Genomic DNA, 20,892 nt, shown 5'->3' on the forward strand with positions numbered 1-20,892 from the left:
ACACAAAACAACAATAAAGGATGATCTAATAAAAGTTGATCTAAGGACTCGGAGAGCTACTTACAACACACATTCTGCTAGAAGCAAGACACTGCTGAGAGGTAACTAACTGACCGCCTAGAGAGCCCTTTCTTGGTATAGCCCAGTACAACTGACCCACATCCAAATCCTCAAAGACACTAGGCCAGCAAGAAAGCTTATATGAAAACTTGAAAGGAATAATTCATGGCTGGGGTAACTGGCCCTTTTCAGGCTATTGATATTCCTCCCCTTGGCTGCTATACCACGATGACATTTTTACATGTAAGCAACAGTCCTAGCAATGTTCCTGGGAACATCAGCACACAGGTGTGCCAAACCACAAAACTGCATCAACACACTTTCTTCAAAATATGTGGCTGGTTGCCAATATACTATATTGATTTTCCTAATAGTCTGCACTTAAGCTTAACATCCTTTTGCCTGTGGTACAGTTGGTCAAATTGAAATGACCAGATTTAATTACTTTGGTGCCATTTCAAGACTTGAAAAGAGAGGAGCAAACAAGGCAGTGCTGCCACCCCACACCAAACAAGCAGAGCCCCAGCCAGGTGTGTAACCCTGTCACAGCTGCCATGTTCTTATAGATCATTGTGCCCTTGCCCCAGCTCTTCTCTCTTCCTGGGATGTTCTGCTCTCCCCGTCTGCCCGTCAAAGCCCTAGTTATCTTACCTAGTCAATCTCTTCTTTCTAAGGCCTTAACTTCCCCAACATGAGCACATATATCCACCTCCAGGCAGTTATTCCTCCTCCATGATCTAAGTACACCCTATATAAATCCTTCCATAGAACTTGCTACCTTGTTTGCCTAGAAACAGATGCTCAAGTACTGAACTCCACCTCTCCTACTACTTTGTGACCTTGGACAAAGGTTCTCAACCTCTGAGATTCTCAGTCTCTTCATCTGATAATAAGAACCTGTACTTCACAGAGTTGTTGAGAGGAATAAAAGAAATCATGTATGGAAAGTACTTAACACAATGCCTGGCACATGGCAGGCATCCAATGAAGAGTAGCTATTATGTTTAATGAACAGAGAGACAAGGGTCAAAGGCTATAGAAGACACCAAATCTGGTAGGGGAGAGAGAGGTAAGACCACCAAAGGAACTTCACCAAGACCTATGCTTAGGTAACCTTTTGTTCTGGCTACCATTAATCTGGCATTTCAAAGCACACAGTCAGAAGGAGATTAAAGTTGTGTGAATTCGGGCTGACCTCTTATGCTTCACAGCTCCTGCCAACAGCTTTGCCTGGGAGAACTTGGTCTTGGTTTCTGTGGGTTTCACAGCCACTTTCTTCTCCACTTCCTTCTTGTTTTCTTGAGAAATTCCAACCTTGCTGAGATTACTGTGAGTTACAGGTTAAGGGTCAAACTAAGCAAAAAGAAGAGCTACAGCAGGACAATGATAAATCAAGAGATGGAAGGCAGATATAACCCGTGAGCACTTCAGCTCTGCCATGGAATGTTCAACCTACTTATTTTAAAAATGCCCTCCCCTCCTTATTCTGCCAGTCAAATCCAGCTGATTTAAAAAGAAATGAAGGGACTTCCCTGATGGTCCAGTGGTTAAGACTCTGCACTCCCAATGCAGGGGACCCGGGTTCGATCCCTCGTCAGGGAACCAGATCCTGCATGCCGCAACTAAGACCCGGCACAGCCAAAAATATATATATATATTTTAAAAATAAATAAAGGTGACTAGCAATCAAACAGCAAATCAAGCCCAAAATAATACAGAGAAGCAAACTTTTTCCTTTTGATTCTCAATGAAAATCTGAGTACGGCCAGAAAACCTGCTATTACCAAAGACATGGCCAATATCATGCTTGCTGGAGAAAACAAAGATCTTGAAGAATGCAACAGAAAAAATGTAGCTTCCCTGAAAACATAAAAATATTTGCTTTTTCCCCCAAGGGTAAAAATCAAATTTTACGGAGTGTCCTATGACTACCAGTGGCATTCAATTTTAGACATCATGAAGACTAACTCCTACTCTGCTGGTGCAAGACAACATCAGAATCACCTTAAGGCTCATTAAAAGACAGAGTCCCTCCCCTGTCCCAAACCTACTGAATAAGGACGTCCAGAGGCCCAGGAACCTGTTTTAAACACTCTCAAGGTGATTTAATGAGAAACCCCTGTGCATATGCAACACAACACAGGATGAAAAGTTGTTTTAAATGCATAAAGCAACCAGTTCACTTGTAACATACTTTTTTCATGCTTGATGTCAATCTCTGGCCCTCAAGCTTTGCCAGTTTCTTTTGTTCTCTCCACCAATCCCCTCCCCTCCTTCCTTTTCATGCTCTCCCACAACATATCAATCAACAGATAAGTACTGAAACATGTATTGGAACATCTTAAGATGCAGTAATGCCTTGCTGGAACAATAGTGACATCTAGCGCCCAAGATATCTAAGTATGTATTATCAGCCCAAAGGGGTGGGGGTAGGGGTATATGGTCTAAGCTATTCCTGTATCTTTGAATAATGGAGAAATTGGGTACCAGAAATTAGGAAATTCTAATTCTGATCACTCTTCAGACACTAACTCGATTCTTATGGGCACCAGTTATCTTAAACATTTTTTTTTTTTTTTTTTTTTTTGCGGTATGCGAGCCTCTCACTGTTGTGGCCTCTCCCATTGCAGAGCACAGGCTCCGGACGCGCAGGCTCAGTGGCCATGGCTCACGGGCCTAGCCGCTCTGCGGCATGTGGGATCTTCCCAGACCGGGGCACGAACCCGTGTCCCCTGCATCGGCAGGCGGACTCTCAACCACTGCGCCACCAGGGAAGCCCTATCTTAAACATTTTTAATATTCAATACAGATTATGCATAATGCTCAGTACTATTCTGAGTTTCATCAATTTAATGTTTTTAAGGTCATCATGGAAACTGATAATGTTAATACTAAATGTTCATTTTTTAGAATAAAAATGAAAGAAACAGAAATTTCATCTTTCTAGTACAGAATACCAAAAACAATGAGCATGCTGTGATTGTAACCTACAACTCTATCACTAAAGGATAGAAACTCTCAAAGAAAATTAATATTAAATATTGAAAAATAAAACAAAAATGGAAAAAATATAACAAAACCACACATTTATAATACCAAGATAAAGACAAAAACCAACACTTAACTTTCTATTCTTTTGAAGTGAAGAAAAGCCCTCAACCTCTTCTTTTTTGGTGGGCAGGAAGCAAAGTGGTAGTTATATTTTTGATCCATATCCAAAGCATAAGCCCTTTTTTCCCCTGAGTCCCTCTCCCCCTAAAATGCTTTAAATACACAAACACATCTCAAAAACCTCATAGAATGCATTAGATGAGCATTTTTAAAAAATCACATTGTTTTACAACACACATAATATTAATAAATGCTGCTCTAACCTGAAAGAAACAAGAGTTCTGTTGTTTGTACTGGCACAAACCATAGCTTATTCGTATTCACAAGTATCACATTACAAAATGTATCATTTTATAGCAACCAAGCAAAGCCAAGAACCAGCTCCTGATTTAGAGCTTCAATAAACAAATGTCTAATCCTTCAACTCCTATTTCAACATGACTCTGGCTACATGCATGCTTGGGATTAGCACGTCAGTGGGTTGGAAGGCTTGCTTTGCTTCAGTTTTTCTAGACAGTCAGAACGTTCCAAGTTTCCAATAAAAACCAATACCCTGGGCTTCCCTGGTGGCTCAGTGGTTAAGAATCCGCCTGCCAATGCAGGGGACATGGATTCGAGTTCTGGTCTGGGAAGATCCCACATGCCGCGAAGCAACTAAGCCCGTGCGCCACAACTACTGAGCCTGCGCACCTAGAGCCCGTGCTCCGCAACAAGAGAAGCCATGGCGATGAGAAGCCCCCACTCTCTGCAACTAGAGAAAGCCCGCGCACAGCAACGAAGACCCAACACAGCCAAAGATAAAAATAAACAAAATAAATTTATATACATACATAAAAAAAGCTAATAGCCCTGAAGCCTCTTCAATATTGTGCTGTAATGTTACCAGGACAGAAAAGTATCTTTTGCCTCATGGCTGCCCTGTTCATTCTTCTCTTTGAATTGAAAACCGAAAGGCCTCTCACACTCATACCACACCAACAATACTCTCCAAAATGCTGCTTTGGGAGACACTCTGTCTTATTTGCTTGCCTACCAAATTAAGCACATGAAACAAGACATAATTCAAATGAGAGTGTAATTAATATATTTTTCTTTAGAGGAAAAAGCCAGGTGCCTGAAACAATGCAATACATATATCTGCCCATCTCAGATATATCAATGCATAATATCATCCTGGGGTCACCACGGAACAGAGTTCGGGAGGGAAGCTTCAGAAAAATCAAGCTCAATCCTATAGTTGGGATGGAGGTGTGACTTTCCATCAACTCCTATCTTACTTAGTGTTATACCAGAATTCCACTAGAAGAACTGGGACTTGAAGCCAGGTCTTTCGCTACCAGTTCAGAGCAGGTTTTGCGGCACCGCGCTGCCACCTTATCTCGATCACCGTCAGTCACCTTAAACCAAATTTGTCTTAAACCAAATCCCTGGGAATCTGTCCACATTTTTTCCTACATAACTTTTTAATGGAACCTACTGCACACTCTCTGCAACAAATACCAATTAGCACATACACACAGTCATATTATCAATCTTAGAGGTAAAGCCTGCTCAGTCACACTAGTGAGGTTATTCAACATACAAGCATGAAATACTCAAATTAGCTTTCTCACAGAAGGAAAAAGCTAAGGTGGCCCTTTTAACCTCTCCTATGAGTCATTCATTAATATATTCACATATATACTAAGAACTTATTATATGCCATGCACTGGAGAATTCAGTGGTGATCAAGTCCTTGTTCTTATGGAGCTTACTTTATATTCCAGCAATAAAGAACAACATAAACCAGTAAGCATATAAATTAAGATTTTCAGGTAGTGACAGAGACCATTAAAAAAATGACATTACAGGGCTTCCCTGGTGGCGCAGTGGTTGAGAGTCCGCCTGCCAATGCAGGGGACACGGGTTCGTGTCCCAGTCCGGGAAGATCCCACATGCCGCGGAGCGGCTGGGCCCGTGAGCCATGGCCGCTGAGCCTGTGCATCCGGAGCCTGTGCTCCGCAACGGGAGAGGCCACAACAGTGAGAGGCCCGCATACCGCAAAAAAAAAAATGACATTATAGTCAGTGATGGGGGTGGGTACAATTTTAGATGGGGTGCTCTATGAGTAATGGAGCTGAGACCCAAGTGTCATGAAATGCCAGCCTTGTAAACTCTGAGGGCAGAGCATTCCAGGCTGAGGAAATAGCAAATGCCTCACAGAGCTCAGTATGAGAGGAACATAAGGCAGGCCAGTAGGCTGGAGTATAGTAAACAGGAGGAAGAGTAGTTCAAGATACAACAGGGTGGTGGGTTGGCCGAAATCATGCAGAGCCTTGTAGGACCTGGTAAAGAATGTAGACTTAAGACTAAATGCAACAGGAAGCCACTAGTGTTTCAAACAGGAAAGTGATATGATCCCACGTATGTTTTCAAAAGTTCCCCAGACTATTGTCTAGAGAATGGATTGTGGGGGAGGAGAGCAGAAGCAGAGACAATTAGATGGTCACAGTAGCCCAGAGAAGGTCTACGACGACTGCAGTGGCAGCAGAGAAAGCAAGAAATGCAGGATTTGGAGTACATTTTGGAGGTAGTTTTTGGCCCAGGCACCTGGGGGTATAGGAGTACCATTACTGAGATTGGGAAGACCAGAAAAAGAAGAGATTAGGAGTTGGGGGGGGTGGGGAGGGAGGTGGTGTGATGAGGGTCGGGGTAATGAGGCACGGAATTGAGAATTTTGATTCAGCCAAGTTACATTTGGCATGTCTATTAAGACATTCAAGTGGATGCCAAAAAGGCAATAGTGAACCAAAGCAAAGTTCTCTTGGATGCTTTCTCTACCCACCTATGGGGACAAACCAGGCTGTATCTGTAGGGAAGGTCTTACTAAGGACACAGGAGGGCTGCTAAACATTTCCTTTTAAAACGTAGAAGCCAGTTTCTCCCCTGGATGAGGTTCACTGCATCGTCCACCTGTTTCAGAGTCTAATATCACAAGGCAAGAATAACCTGGTACTGACTATTAGGATTTAGGCCTTTAGTTAATCCTAAAGGATCTGGACTTTCGATTGCAAGAGATTCCTGCACGCAACATAACTCTACATATCACTACCAGTTATTCAGGGTCCTAGGAACATCAGTGTTGAAAGGGAACTAGAGATCACCAGGCAGAAGACCCTCATTCTACTTATGAAGAAGCTAAAATGCATAGATGTTGATGAGAAACTGACACCTTATACATTCCTAACAAAGTACAAAGGATATTCTGTATTCCTTCAGTTCTTTCAGTTCTTCTTCTCTTCGCTGCTTTTCTATTAGTTCCTGCTGCCGAGAAACCTCATCAAGGAAGTTGGTCTCATCTTCGTCTAAGCCTCTTACCATGTTTTCTGAGGAAATAATTAAACAAGGAACACTTAACAGGCTAAAGGAAAAATATAGTCAAATAAGAATTTTCCTTGTCCTATTTTTAAATAAATAGCAGATACTTCAGGGGATTAGAAGAAAGAATTTGTAAACACCAAAGCTTTTGGATAGATAACATGACATAAAACCAAGGCATCTCTCCCATTACTAGATATTAGCATAAATTAAAATGGGTATCTTGAGTTCTAAACAAAAATGTTCAATGTGGTCTAGATGGTAGAAAGTTGTCTCTTTTCCACCAAATGAGCATCTACAGACAATTTTATCTAAAGATAATCAAGACAATTTCATGGCTGGTTAGTAAAAGTGTTCACAGGGCAAAAGTGCACCAAAAAGGCCCTGCAGAGTCCCTTGGACACTGTGTTTTCTGAAGCTTACTGAATTTGAACTGTTCTTCATACTCCTGCTGCTTCCTATCTTTCTGTTCCTGCAGCCTTTCATATAGAGACCGAGGGTCATAAACCTCCTCTGGGCATTCTGAAAGAAAGGGAGGGGAAAAATACATACTTTAGAATCCTTTCATATTATTTTGGAATCACAAAGGATTTTAAAGATAAAGTCAAGTCTCTGCATGATCTGAGGGCAAAGATAACACAAAAATAGTACAAAGTCCACAGCTTCCCTTTGGACCTCAGAGAGGGGCCAGCAGTTCTCAAAGCCAACTATCAATGTTAATAGGGCCCATGGCTTGAGACAGTTAACTGGATGAGGGATCCACCCAAACCCTGCATGGTAGCAGCATTCTCAGCTGTTCAGATCCTGGATCCACCTGAATAGATGGAATAGACTAGCAGAATCTCCTGGAAGACAGTGTCGCAGAGTGGAAAGGGCAAAGATGTGAGGACCCTGGTTCTGCTCCCAGCTATGGAGGCCTTACATAGCTCCCTTGAGCCTCATTTTCTCTACTCTAAAGCGAAGACATTAATACCCACTTTGCAGGGTTGTAAGGATTAAAGGTCTACAAGCCTCTATACCTTCTGGATCTTCAGGTTTTCGAACTTTCTCCCATTCTTCTTGCCTCCTTTTGCGCCGTTCATCTAATTCTGCCTCAGACACAAACCTCTTTTTGATAACAAGGTTACCATCATCCCCTCCATCCATAATGGAACAATCAGTCTACAAAAAAAACCAAAAAACAAAAAACCATTTCGAGTGAGAACTGCAATTAAAATTCTAAAGAGAAACAAGAAGATTGAGCTCTGTCTCCCCCAGCAATAGACTACCTCAAAACTCCTTTCAACCTTGAATTGAGAAATCCTCAAGCAGTTTAATTTACAGGTCATTGATGAAAGCACATGATTACATTTTCCTAATGTATCAAGTAGTTTTATCAACATCTATGTTATCTACAAACTCAGCAGAGGACCTGGAATAATTCTCATGATATGCCACAGTAAATCTTACATTCCAGATTTGTCTCTGTCCCTCTAATATAGACAAATTGGCCTCCTGGGCACCCTGACATTGTTCCTTCTCGAAATTCCTGTTTCAGGGATATTACACCACCTTGATTCACCTGTTTTTATTTCCAAGTAGATTCCAAAAGGAGAAACTCGGATATTCAAGGAGCCTTAGAGATGAGTCTAGTCCGTTCAGCAGAGAAGTGATATGCCTAGAGGCACACAGACCACAAGTGGAGAAAGTAAGACTAGAAGAACCCAGATCTCCCCACTTCAGGTTCCATGTCCTCTGTACTCTACTAAAATGACTCCTCTTTCATCTCTTCCTGACCTTCCTCCCTGTAAACTCCAAATCTGCCCCACTTAAGATTCTATCCTCCATCCTTCTTTTTTCTCATTCCCACAATGACCTCAACCATTTTACGCACTTTAGGCCCAGAGAAGTTAGGTCACTTGTCTAAGGTGATAAAGGTGGTGAATGGTGGAGCTGAGAATCAAATCCAGGCCTGAGAGCAAAAATTCATACTCTTACCCACTTCACCATACCCCTTCCCAGAAACCAGGGATCCTCCTTGAGAAGAAGGACATGTCAATTTCAGCTTTCTTCCTACATCAAATTCCAGTGCTGAGAATGTTCATGAAACATTTTTCTCTAGTAAAGACGAAAATGGAAACTGAGAAAATAAATCCAAACATGCAGAACAAAAGAATAGTCTCCGCCTAAATCCTACTGTTGAAGTTTAGTTCAACGAAACAATGAGAAAATTTTTAAATTTACTAGAAAGAAAACCAAATCAATTGACAGAAGCTGTTGTTCCCACCTAAAGCCCACAACCTGGACACTTTTGATTTAGCATTACTTAGCATTTGATTTAGCATTACAGACAGAATTGTTCTGTCTCTGTGACCATGCCAAAAATTCCTCAAGTTCTGCATAATGACCTCTTATGGAACAAGAGCCAACATTTTCTTAAATCTCTCTGGCAGAGGAAACATCAACTATGTAGAACTCTAATGGATGGGAGAGACATATTGGGCCCTCAATGTCCCCTCTCTTAGCTGTAGCTCTCCTTTCTCACCCTAAATTGGCTGTCCTCTCACCCTTATTTCCTGGTAAATAATTCAGAGTGCAACGGGTCCTTATAGTCCACCTCAAACAATTCTCCATCTGACAGCAGAACCCACCATCCATACCCAGGAGATTTTCATCCAACCCATACTTTAAAACTGTACTCCCTTCCAGGCAGCTGACTCTCTCTGAGCAGATCTGACTGGTAGGATAGTTCTTCCTTAAACTGAACTGAAATCTGTCTCCCTATAAATTCCACACACAGGTTCAATCCACTGGGACTACACAAAAGGAGCCAAATCCCTTTTTCAACATGACAATGCTGCAGTTGTTTGAAGACAACTCCCATTTTCCTCCTAATTTGTCACTTTTCTAAGTCAAACATTTCTAGTTCCTTTAATCTTATAAAATAGAGAAAAAAGTGTCTCAAAGCAGTGAACTTAACGAATTGCATATGATTTAAACCTGGTAAATAAATTTTAGGATATGGTAACGCAACTGGTATGCCATTAAATGCATCTCTTCACTCTCGTTACACTTAAAAAATGAAAATATTAATACTGAAAGAACTCTTCTAAAAGGCCAAAATAAAAACCTAGAATCTTACATGCTTCAATCTAAATAAGAATTCAGACTCTTAAGATTATTCTTATAATGTAAAATTAAGGAAGTAAAACCATTTAATTTTCATAGCCTGTTGACTTTTTGGAAAAAGAAGAACCTACTTTCACTTAACTTTAACAAAGATCCCTGAAACTCAAGGGACAGAGCCTTTAGGATACATGTAAACAAGCCTTTAGGATACATGTAAACAAGGGTTTGGATTTGAAATGGAAACTCTAGAAAAATAAGAATCTTCCCAACATTTATCAATTACTTTTGGGAAAAGACAAATTTATGGGATTCCAAGACATTCTTACTCTCCTTTTCATCAATCTTTTTCTCAAAAGTGTTAGAATTCGGGACTTCCCTGGTGGCGCAGTGGTTAAGAATCCACCTGCCAAGGCAGGGGACACGGGTCCGATCCCTGGTTCCGGAAGATCCCACATGCCATGGAGCAACTAAGTCCGTGTGCCATAACTACTGAGCCCAAATGCCACAACTACTGAAGTCCGCACGCCTAGAGCCCGTGCTCTACAACAAGAGAAGCCACTGCAATGAGAAGCCCGCGCACCTCAACGGAGAGTAGCCCCTACTCACCGCAACTAGAGAAAGCCTGCGCACAGCAACAAAGACCCAACGCAGCCAATAAATAAATAAATAAAGATTTTTTAAAAAAGTGTTAGAATTCAATTTCTACCCAAAGAGTTTAGCCTGTGCTATTTCCCCATCTTTCATAAATAAGGACAAAATCAAGGATCACCGTTGGCTAATGAAAATGAAAACAAGGCAGAAACACACCAAAAAAAGGAAATTTAAAGACAATGGATTTAGAATTTGACAGAGAAACTCTACTTCTCTCAAAGGGTTGACTTCCTGAGAAAACACTCACACAGTAAAAACTAATCAACACTTGTAAAAAATCTGTTCTTTATTTTGTTTTTTAAATAAATTTATTTAGTTAGTTAGTAGCTTGTGGGCTCCAGAGCACAGGCTCAATAGTTGTGGCGCACAGGCTTAGCTGCTCCGTGGCATGTGGGATCTTCCCAGACCAGGGCTCAAACCGGTGTCCCCTGCATTGGCAGGCGGGTTCTTAACCACTGCGCCACCAGGGAAGTCCAAAACTCTATTCTTTAAAGCTAATATAATCCTGACATTCCCTCATTCCCAAAATAAAACTAGATGGACACACCTAATTATAATAAATTTCTGTGAGTTTAAAAGGGCCAAGACTAAACCATAGACTGCTTTATCTCTTTCTTCAATTTGCACATCTTCTGTAGGTCCTCATTTCCTGGCACTTCAACTACTGTTGTTCCCTTCTTGCCTTCAATGCCACCAGTGGCCCTCTGGCTAATTAATTTTTATATTAGGAGAGGTTAAAGTACAGAAAATATTCATGAATAAGTGGTCATACTCCTGAGTATTCTGGATAATATTCAGAATATTTCTTCTCCAGAAATATTGTCTTTTCAGAATTCAAAACTTCACTGTCAATAAATATTGCCAAGAAGTCAGCTTAACTTCAAGACACCTTTCACTACAACCTAATCTAATTCAACCAATATATAACAAATACCTTCTGTTGCAGTCTCCTTACAAGAGGTAATGATACAGGTAATGATGAAGACTATAGACTCTGAGATCAAGAGACCTCGGTTCTGCCACTTACAAGTTGTATGATCCTGGACAAGTCACTTAATTCCTCTGAGCCTTAGTTTCCCAATCCACAGATTGTACTCACCAATGGGGATTAAAATAGTACTGCACAACTTATAAAGCTTTTGTGAGGATAACAAGAGAATTCATGTAAAGCACTTAGCACAGTGTTTGGCACCTGCTTAAAAATGCTTTGAAAGGTTTGCCATTACTACAAAGTGCTATGCTAAGCTCTGGTTATGGGAGTGAGAGAAATACTGTCTGCACTCAAGGAGTGCAGGAGGAATAAATCAGTGACATAAACAACCATGATATGTGAAGTGGGAAAGGGACCACAACAGAAATTAGGGAAAATGTACATGTATACATATTTGGTAAGTCTATATTTCCCCTTTACTGTGGTTCTCTCTTTTACTGTTTATTATTAATTCAATTTAAATAAACTCAACATTGTGCTGAATGCTGAACTGTGTCCAGCACTGTGCCAAATTCTATGGGGTGATAAAGAAAATAAACTTTAAGAGTTAGTACTCTTGCACTAGTTAATACCAATAGTGTATGTAATGAATTACCAAAGTGAACAGTACAGGTAGGAGGCAGTAATGAAGGGCACAAATATGGATCAATCAAGTTTCCCAGGCTGAAAACCTGGGCATATATCTAGACTCCTTTTTCCTTTTTCCCTTACATGCCACCAGTCTCTAAGTTCTGTTATTTCTACCTCATAATGATCTCTTTCTAATTCATCCTCTCCTTTAAGAGTCCTTTCCTTTCTAATCTCTTCTTTGCAGGGCCTCATCTTGCATAAACTACTGCAAGAGCATTCCATTAGTCTCCCTGTTTCTCCTCTGGCCCCTATTCCAGCTATTTATTACTCTACTATAGCACTTACCCATTGTGTTTTACCATTTATGACTATTCCAACAGCTCTTTTTACTCACAGTGCTTATTAGCACAGTGTCTGCCATACATGAAATATAAAGACATACTTATTGAATAAACCAACCATGGAGAGGATTTGAAGAATTTGAGCAGGGAGGAATGCTCTCACATGAATATTCTTAGATACTGTCCAATGTAAATTATAGAAAATGGTAGTCATTAAACAAATATTCACCAAAGCGTCTTTGTCCCATAGGGAATTCTATTCAAACACTATACAACTTGTGCAATAGGAAACACAAGACCAAAGATTACATCACGTTACTATATTAGATAACTGACGTCTTCTTTAAGAATAACTCTTGTGGGACTTCCCCGGTGGTGCAGTGGTTAAGAATCTGCCTGCCGATGCAGGGGACATGGGTTTGGGCCCTTATCTGGGAAGATCCCACATGCCACGGAGCAACTAAGTCCATACACCACAACTACTGAGCCTGCACTCTAGAGCCCACGAGCCACAACTACTGAGCCCACATGACACAACTACTGAAGCCCGTGTGCCTAGAGCCCGTGCTCCTCAACAAGAGAAGCCACCACAATGAGAAGCCCGTGCACCGCAAGGAAGAGTAGCCCCTGCTCGTTGCAACTACAGAAAGCCCGTGCGCAGCGATGACGACCCAACGCAGCCAAAAATAAATAAATAATTTATTTTTGAAAAAAAAACAACTCTTGCTACTTTCCTTTAATTTCAACTGACTAAAAAAATGCTCTCACACTAAGCAATAAATATTTCCCACACAAAGCATTTTTCTCTGAAGAGTCCAACATTCACTGACTGTTTATTCTGCATTAGAAAGGTGATGAGTACCCACAACTTACCTTCTTCTGGAAGTAGACAGAGAAACCAGAAATTAAAGCGTCTATTTCAAATTCCTACAGCCTATCTAAATTTTCACAAGTCTCTTATTTTCCTCTTTTGTTTGCTAAAATAATTTAAAACAAAACACAAACAAACAAAAGCCCAGGGGTCCGGGGATCTAATTATAAAAATTCATTTAGGGATGAAGAGGATTTACATTGAGAATGCTTATTTTGTCCTTACTGTGTTTAATTTTAGAAAGAATAAATGCTGCCAACTTTCCTTTACCCACATAGCTTTTCTGCATGGCGACTCAAGTTTAATTATCAAATTAAACATTACATTATTTTTAAAAGGATTATTTAAGTTCTTCAAATAGGGAATTCATGGAAAACCAAAACCATGCCAAAATCACTTTGTCCCAACTTAAAAGTTTCAAACTGATGCAAAGAGTTTTCAAATTTGCTTGACAGCCAAAGAAACAAAGTTCTTATATTTCAAGCTGAAGTAAATGTTAAACACTGCACTACTGTATTTGTACTGGAGACTGTAGTATTTAATTTCCAGGTTGGTGGGACAGAATGGACTCATACATACCATGCTATACAAGTTTTAAAAAACAAAACTTACATTGCTGCTCCCAAAATAATTGCCATTGCTGACCTGAAAATTATTCCATTTAGCTCGTGCCATGATACAAATTAATGAGATCTGGTTTCCTATGGAACTGAATTTTGTGATGGCAGACTACCTAAGTGTTTACATCACTAGCCACCATACCCTCCTAATTTCTAACATTAGATACACTGTACGTGTAAAAATACACCAGGGAGGATCAGATCTCTGTGTTACAGTGTTCTAAGGCTTCCCTTTGGGGAGCAAAAACGATAGGCCTATCCACTTTCTTTCTGTCAGTAAATATATTTAAGTACTGCTCTTCCAACATTTTTATCCTGATGTTCAAGTCACATGGGATTTCAAAATGCAGGACAGCAACTAAAAGGAATTTGCCATCTGGCAAACTCAAAAATATTCCAAATAAAGACTGCTTTCTGGCCAGGAGACACTTCTACCAAGCTACAGCAGTTTAGATCAAGCCAACTTTCCCTGTATTATAAAACTTCAGGGACTTCCCTGGTGGCGCAGTGGTTAAGAATCCGCCTGCCAAGGCAGGGGACACGGTTCTATCCCTGGTCTGGGAAGATCCCACATGCCACGGAGCAACTAAGCCCACGTGCCACAACTACTGAAGCCCGCGTGCCTAAAGCCCGTGCTCTGCAACCAGAGAAGCCACAGCAATGAGAAGCCCGCGCACCGCAACCAAGAGTAGCCCCCACTCACGGCAACTAGAGAAAGCCCACAGGCAGCAACGAAGACCCAACTCAGCCAAAAATAAATAAATAAATAAATAAAACTTCAGAGAATGACAACTACTAACAGAGAACACTTTGTCAGCACTTATTATTAGACAAAGTAATCCTTAGTCACTCTTCTAACACTGAGGCTTATTTAACCTACTCCACTAGCAAAGGAGACAAAAGAATCTCAAAATGAGGGTACACCATAAGCAGTGTAATTCATATTTAGAATGTTTACTATAAAGAGCAATTTGAAGTAAACTTCTGGTTGCCTAGGCATCTAAAAAACACATGAAGTTAAAAGTTAAAAAAAACCTAAATATACATTTATCTTTCCACAGCACAAGAACAAAATATCATATGTGCATTTACCCTGAATTCATCTATATCCACTGGAAGAAAAAAAGAGAGAACTTAAATATTGGTTCCCTTAGCTGATTCTCAGCTCCGCAATTCATGTGTGCCTCTCAGAGTGTAAACACTTCCCTCACTACGTGTGATTCTAGTATTAGTTATATTTTTTTTACACATTGTCATTCCTAAATGCAAACCAACTACTTCATCTGGGACTCAAAGGAAGAAAAACAGCATCTGTTTCAAAGCCGGAGGAAAATCTGGCCATGCTGGAATTTTGCTGCACTGGTATACCTACATCCAACATGGTGCCTCCCTAAAAGTTTTTCGAGGATAGCTTTGATTACACACTATTTTACGATCTGGGCTAACTCTGGAACCTAAACCGCACTAAATCATACTCCTTCCCACCCCCACCCTCCAGGCTTTATGTATCTCCTAAGGCCAAATTTAAAAAAGAAAAAAAAAGGTTTTACATTACACCAATCATACAAGGCCCACTAACTCCTTCAGCTGTATTTTTGAACTAAATCTTTACAGGGAACCTATTATGTGCAAGGCACAGTGCTAGGTAGTAAACTGGCACTACTTTTTAGCAAGTGAGGAACTTGCACTCAATAAAAGAGAGAAGGTTGGTACATGAGCAATTTAAGGAAGTATAGAATGAGGTTAAATGCTCTCAGAGAATGGAAGTTAGATAAGGAAGACTAGGAAAAAAGCACAGGGGAAGCTTAATTTTGCAGCTATGACACTGCACAGTGAAAAGTGGTGGAAGTTTTACATATATTAAGAAAAATAATCTTTAACTCAAGTTTGCCTGAAATGACATATTTCACACTCTAAAATCAAAATCAAAGGGGCCCTTCATTTCCAGAAATAGTGGGCTAGGTAATTGAGACCAATCCCCTACCTCTATGATTAGTAAAACTGGAAGAATTTTTTAAAATAATTTTTAAACAAATAGAAAAGCTAACAAGATGCTAAAGAACTTGGCCAAAAACCCAAGACAAGGTGAAAACCAGATTAAGTCCAATATTCAAACTGGTTTTCATCCCAAGGATTTCTCTGATCTTGAAAATTGAAAGTTACTGTTTTGGTGCCCTTGCGAAGCAAAACTCAAAAGCAGGGAGCCCACCCAGGGTGTGCAGAGTCTGATAACCAACCACCTCTTTCTCCATCTTAATCTGGTACCCCAAAGAACTACACCATGAAGGTAAAGGTGAACTGGTAAGAAAAAAAGCAAGAATAATGGGTAACAGAAACAGACTCAAAGGAAATTCACATTCCCAAAGGAATTTACACATATAGATTACAAAACAACTATGCTTACCATGTTTAAAGAAATAAAAACCAAGCCTCAAAATTAATAGCAGAGAATAAGAAGCTGTAAGACAGTGGCATGGCACATTTGAAAAGAAAAAAAAATAAAACTTCAGTAACTAAAACATGCAATAACTGAATTTAAGATTGCAACAGATGAGTTTAATAACAGGTTAGAAGTAACCTATGAAAGAATTAATAAAGAAGAAATTATCCAGAATATAGTATAGAAAAATAAAAAGAGTAAGAGGCATAAAGAAGAGAGTGAAAAGGTCTATGTTAAATCAATAAAGAAGGAAGATAAACAATGGGGCAGAAGCAATACATGAATATAAAATGGCTGAGAATTTTACAGAACTAATGAAAGACACCAATCCACAAATTAGTAAGTGTAATAAACACCAAACTGAACAAAAACAAATCCATAGTTGCATACATCATAATGAAAATGCAGAAAACCAAAGACAAGGACAAAATAATCTGTAAAACACATCCTATAGTAAAAAGTGACACAGATCATATTTGAGAATTAAGACAAAGCACGTACAAAAGGTGATCAACAGTGAGCACACTGAAATTGTTTAATTTAGCTGCCACGAAGACATAATTACACACAACTGAGTCTATGGCTAAACCATGCACTTATATTACTTCATTTACCAGATACATGGTTTTCAATTTCTGAAGCAGCAGCTTGATTCTAACCAAAACAGCAAGATTCTTAGAAGCTAAACACTGTTAACCAAGTAAATGGTATTGACATAATTCTTCCTTTCTTACAACCACGAAGAATTTCTCACCTGAGGCACCAAGACCTCAGGTGAGAAAGATAATTGGGTAGCCTCTGCTTTCAGACCCTTACAAATTGTTAACCTCGAGCTCTATTTGAAAGACTGTACAAGCTGCCTTTACCTCAGCTCAATTGCTTGTTATCAAAAAGGGGCCCTACACACTAATTCCTCTCAAGTGTTTCAAAAGCAGTGCCTTCCAAACCATTTAACGGGGTCCTTGTTAACAAAGCAATAAGGCACACAGCTGAATGAATTATCAACAAATCTTACCCAACAGCTGGTACACAATAGGTCATTGGGAATTCTGACCACCAGACCCGCACTTGGCTTCCTGGGTCCCACCCAACACCCCAGTCCGACTATCTAGGGTGGGGTCCGAGAATATGCATTTTAAAAGGGCCGCAGAAGCTCTTGTTTTGTACTAGTTTAAGAACCAGTGCTCTGAACGCGCACTCCCCCTTTCCCGCCATGCGCACTGACATTCACCTGGGCCAGCAACTCTCAAACAAGACGCTTCAACCCGCGCGGTCTTAGTTTCCTAAGTTTTCTGCAAAATGAGCACACCGGTTTGTTTTCCATTAGAAGAAAATGCACAGAGCACATCTACTGGTACATGGTACATAATAAATGTTTCTCCTCCTGCACTAATTCTGTGACTCAATCATTTCCAACCAGGCACCCCACACATCTCCCGAGTAGCCTGGAGCCGTTCCAAGACGTTTGGGATAGAGCCCGCTCCTCACCTGGAGCCTGGGTGGCCCCACCTGACAGAAAAGGTAGAGGGGAGCCGACTAGAGGCCCAAAGTCCCAGGACCCCTTGAAAGGGTCGGCATCCTCCTCCACAGGACCTGAAGGCATTCTCGCGGGCTCCCTCGGCTTCCCTCAGGCTGGGCCCCGCAAGCCCCAGTCCCCGGTTACTCAGAACACTGGGCGAGAGAGCGGACTGAGGGCAGACCTGGCCCTAAACCTCCCATCAAACGCAGCCCCTCACCTCCGGAGCGAGGAAGCCGGAGCCCAGGTCTCGCTGCCTGGCCAGGGCCCAGGCCGCACTCACCTACCAGCGTGCGGGAGGCGAGACCCCCTCACCTCGGCGGCGCCCACCCCAAAACGCCACCGCAAGGGCCGCTCGCTCTTCAGGAAAAAGAAACAGAAAGAAAGTAAAAACAGAAAGAAAGAACGAAAATAGCCTTTGCTTTTATATTTCTTTCGACCCCGCCGAGCTTCCTTTTCCTCACCGCCACAACAGAGCTCCGCCCCCCTTCCGGCAGCGTAACCCAATCCGCACCTCTCCTCCTCCGCAGGAGACAGATGGAAATCCGGTCCTTAGAAAGCTAGCAGAAGAGACTTGATTGGGCCATTCACACGTCAGCAAGGGGATTGGCCAGCTCCCTCCAGGGGGGCGGGCCGAGTGGCGATGTCACGTGACGTGTTACCTGAAAGCTGATTGGCTTTCAGGAAGAGGGATTGCCACCGAGGAAGGGGCGTTTCCTAGGGGACTGAGGGAGGGCCTGGGCGGTACGAAGCGGGGGTGGGCCCAGCACGTAATGGCAGCGCCTTGGCCTCGCGTCCATCTTTACCGCTCTCTCGGACCTGTCACAAAGGAGTTGCGCCGTCGCCGCCGCCGCCTCCTCCCTCGGGTGGGCCCGGGAGCTGGAGAAAGTCAGTGCCGCAGCCCAGTCACGCTGCTCCGGGAAGCCCCTGGGGACGCGGAGCGGGGGGAATCCCAGGGCTGGAGACGTCCGTGAGGGAGGGGAACAGCTGCCCGAGTCTGCGGCGGAGAGACCGGACTGGGGCCGGGGGAGGTTCCGAGAAGGGGCCTGGGAGGGGGTGGCGTTGGGCAGAGCCCAGGAAACAGCCCAGAGGTCCTCCAGCGAGGCCCGTGCTGAAGACGCTCGGAGAGGTTTCTGGAAGAGGGTGTTCCCCCTTTAGGGGGTTCTTGACCGAGGAGATTGTTGGGGATCGCCTTTCTGAGGAGGCCGCGGCTAAAGGGGCCCAGGTGAGAAGCAGGTAGCTCCTGGGAGGCTGCTGATATTTAGGAGTGCTCCTCAGGGGTGCCCAGGGTGGAGGAGGTAGGTGGGAGGACGCTTGGGGAGGGTTTCCTTTTGTGGAGTTTGAGGTTTAGGTGGCACGAGTGGGAGGTAGACCATAGCCGGGGAAGCTTAGACGTGCCTTAGGGTCAAGAGACGCCTCAGAGAGAGAGGCTAGGAGTTGGGAGCCAGAGCTAGCGGGTTCTACCTCGGGGGCCCCATGTGACAAATGGGTAAGGGCCTGGAGAGAGGGGATTTGCTGCGCGATTCCGGGAAGAGAAGACCCCCATCCATAGGAAAGCCTGGGTGGGGAATAGTGAGAGGGAAGCGGGAATGGCAAACGTTTTCCTCTCAAACACAGGATTCAGCCGCTTCTGGGTATAGTGCAGGTGGAGTGAGGGAAGTCTGTCCCACCAACACGCCCTGCGTGACTCTAGATCAGGCTTTTGTTCTACCTGCTACCTCAGTTTCCCTGTCTTTGGGGGGCGGAGGTAGAGGCAGAAATAGTCCACTGAGACTCTGGCGTTCTATCCTGTATAGCTGTCTGAATGAGGTTGCTCCCCCTGGAGTGTTGTACTTTGAACTTCTAAAGGTTAGAAGTGTCTATTTAACTGACTGAATAGAGTCCCTTGGTTGTCCAGGCCCCTTACCTACCATCTCCTCCTCCTTAACCTCCTTGGGTCTCTTCTGTAAAATAACACAGTGTGTGAAAGTACTTTACAGACTACAAGCTGTGTGGAAGTAAAGTATTGTGATTCTACCATCGAAGGGGTTGCTGTTGAGAAATGAAAGTGAAGGCACTTTCTAAACTGTAAAGCAGTATGTAGATGTAAGGGATTAGCATTTAATACACTTGTTGATCACCTATGGAGTGCTGGAAGTCATATTGTACCGAAAGCTTCAAGGTTTACAGCTTTGTAGGTCATATAATTTTAAACCCATGATTTCAACCCCTGCTTAGATGGGGGTAGAGGGATTTCCAGTTTTGCTCCCAGAGTTTTAATTTACTTTGAACTTCTGATGGTACTGGCAGAAGATAACCCTATGATATAATCTTTTCCTTCGGGAGTTTTTTTTTCTGACAGCTGAAATTTTCTTGTAGGTAATTTGATCTCAATATTGTAAACTACCTCCCCTTTCCCCATATATATGTATTTGTGGCCTTTGGATGTCTACAGGTAGTGAATATCATGTTTCCTCCCTCAGTTGTGATTTTATAAATGAGACCTCCTCTTTTTTCCATGAATACTATGCCTTCCTGTAGTAGCCCCAAACTATAGATTATGAGGCGCATTAGCTATTGCTTTTATATTTCTCTTCCACAGTGGTTTTTTCTACTTTTCACCATATATAGTTTGCATTTCCTGGGGTGACATCTTGCCTTGTAGCTCCCTCTGTGAGGGTATACGTACTGTGCCCATGTCTGACATTTTCCTAATTTTTGTTTAGTTGCATTTGTTAGAGCTGGTTTAACAAATATTTAGTAATTTGTGATTTTTGAAGTTTTTTTTTTAAAAACAAAAAGCCGACTTGAACTTCCTGTTTTTCTAATCTTATGTTCCATGAGTCTTTTTTGAAAAAATCACTGTGGTGATTTTGTGAGCTTTCTGGTTCCCAGGGTACATGTCGTCCAGATCTACTGCTTAAGGTCTGTGTCCTGCTTTTGCTGTTTTCATTATTTCTGTGCTCCATGATTATTTTTACGTTATTGACTGTAGGAAGTGTTCCAGCATACTCTATGTGGACTTTTTCTGCTTTGTCAGCAAAATAACTTTCCAGTTAGTAAATTGGCCAAGAATCAAGAGAAAATAAAAACTTAGCATTTTATGTAGTAGTATGTTATTCTGTAGTGAATAGGGGAAAACAACAACTTTGAAGTATGTTTTGGCAAGAGTATAATAAAAAAAAAATCATTGTGTGTTCCTAAAGTGAATTTATTACAGTCTGTTTCAACTCATGAGCTTAATTCGGTCTATCAGGAATTGCCTATGCTTTTCCTA

At 41.9% G+C, this 20,892-nt stretch overlaps 2 protein-coding genes across 9 annotated transcripts in view; one reads left to right on the top strand and one right to left on the bottom strand.

Moving 5' to 3' along the window:
* PSME3IP1 (proteasome activator subunit 3 interacting protein 1) overlaps nucleotides 1-18,161 on the bottom strand; it is a 41,850-nt gene extending 23,689 nt beyond the window's left edge. The window contains exons 1-6 of one of the 7 annotated variants that reach the window (XM_067719524.1): nucleotides 18,101-18,146; nucleotides 8,090-8,185; nucleotides 7,548-7,689; nucleotides 6,952-7,050; nucleotides 6,414-6,536; nucleotides 1,256-1,388 (exon numbers count right to left, since the gene is read on the bottom strand). In XM_067719524.1, the coding sequence (XP_067575625.1) occupies nucleotides 1,256-1,388; nucleotides 6,414-6,536; nucleotides 6,952-7,050; nucleotides 7,548-7,674 (482 nt within the window). In that variant the 5' untranslated portion in view covers nucleotides 7,675-7,689; nucleotides 8,090-8,185; nucleotides 18,101-18,146. Of the gene's footprint in view, nucleotides 1-1,255; nucleotides 1,389-6,413; nucleotides 6,537-6,951; nucleotides 7,051-7,547; nucleotides 7,690-8,089; nucleotides 8,186-17,351; nucleotides 17,413-17,856 lie in introns of those variants that run through there. The other 6 variants (XM_067719521.1, XM_067719523.1, XM_067719520.1 and 3 more) reach the window with 6 other exon arrangements.
* A 203-nt stretch (nucleotides 18,162-18,364) lies between these two features.
* RSPRY1 (ring finger and SPRY domain containing 1) overlaps nucleotides 18,365-20,892 on the top strand; it is a 46,595-nt gene continuing 44,067 nt past the window's right edge. Inside the window, exon 1 of one of the 2 annotated variants that reach the window (XM_067718875.1) lies at nucleotides 18,365-18,524. The gene's annotated coding sequence lies outside the window, so the exon portion shown is untranslated. The other variant, XM_067718876.1, reaches the window with a different exon arrangement.

Source organism: Pseudorca crassidens, chromosome 20 (genome assembly GCF_039906515.1).
Source record: "Pseudorca crassidens isolate mPseCra1 chromosome 20, mPseCra1.hap1, whole genome shotgun sequence".
NCBI classification, from domain to species: domain Eukaryota; kingdom Metazoa; phylum Chordata; class Mammalia; order Artiodactyla; family Delphinidae; genus Pseudorca; species Pseudorca crassidens.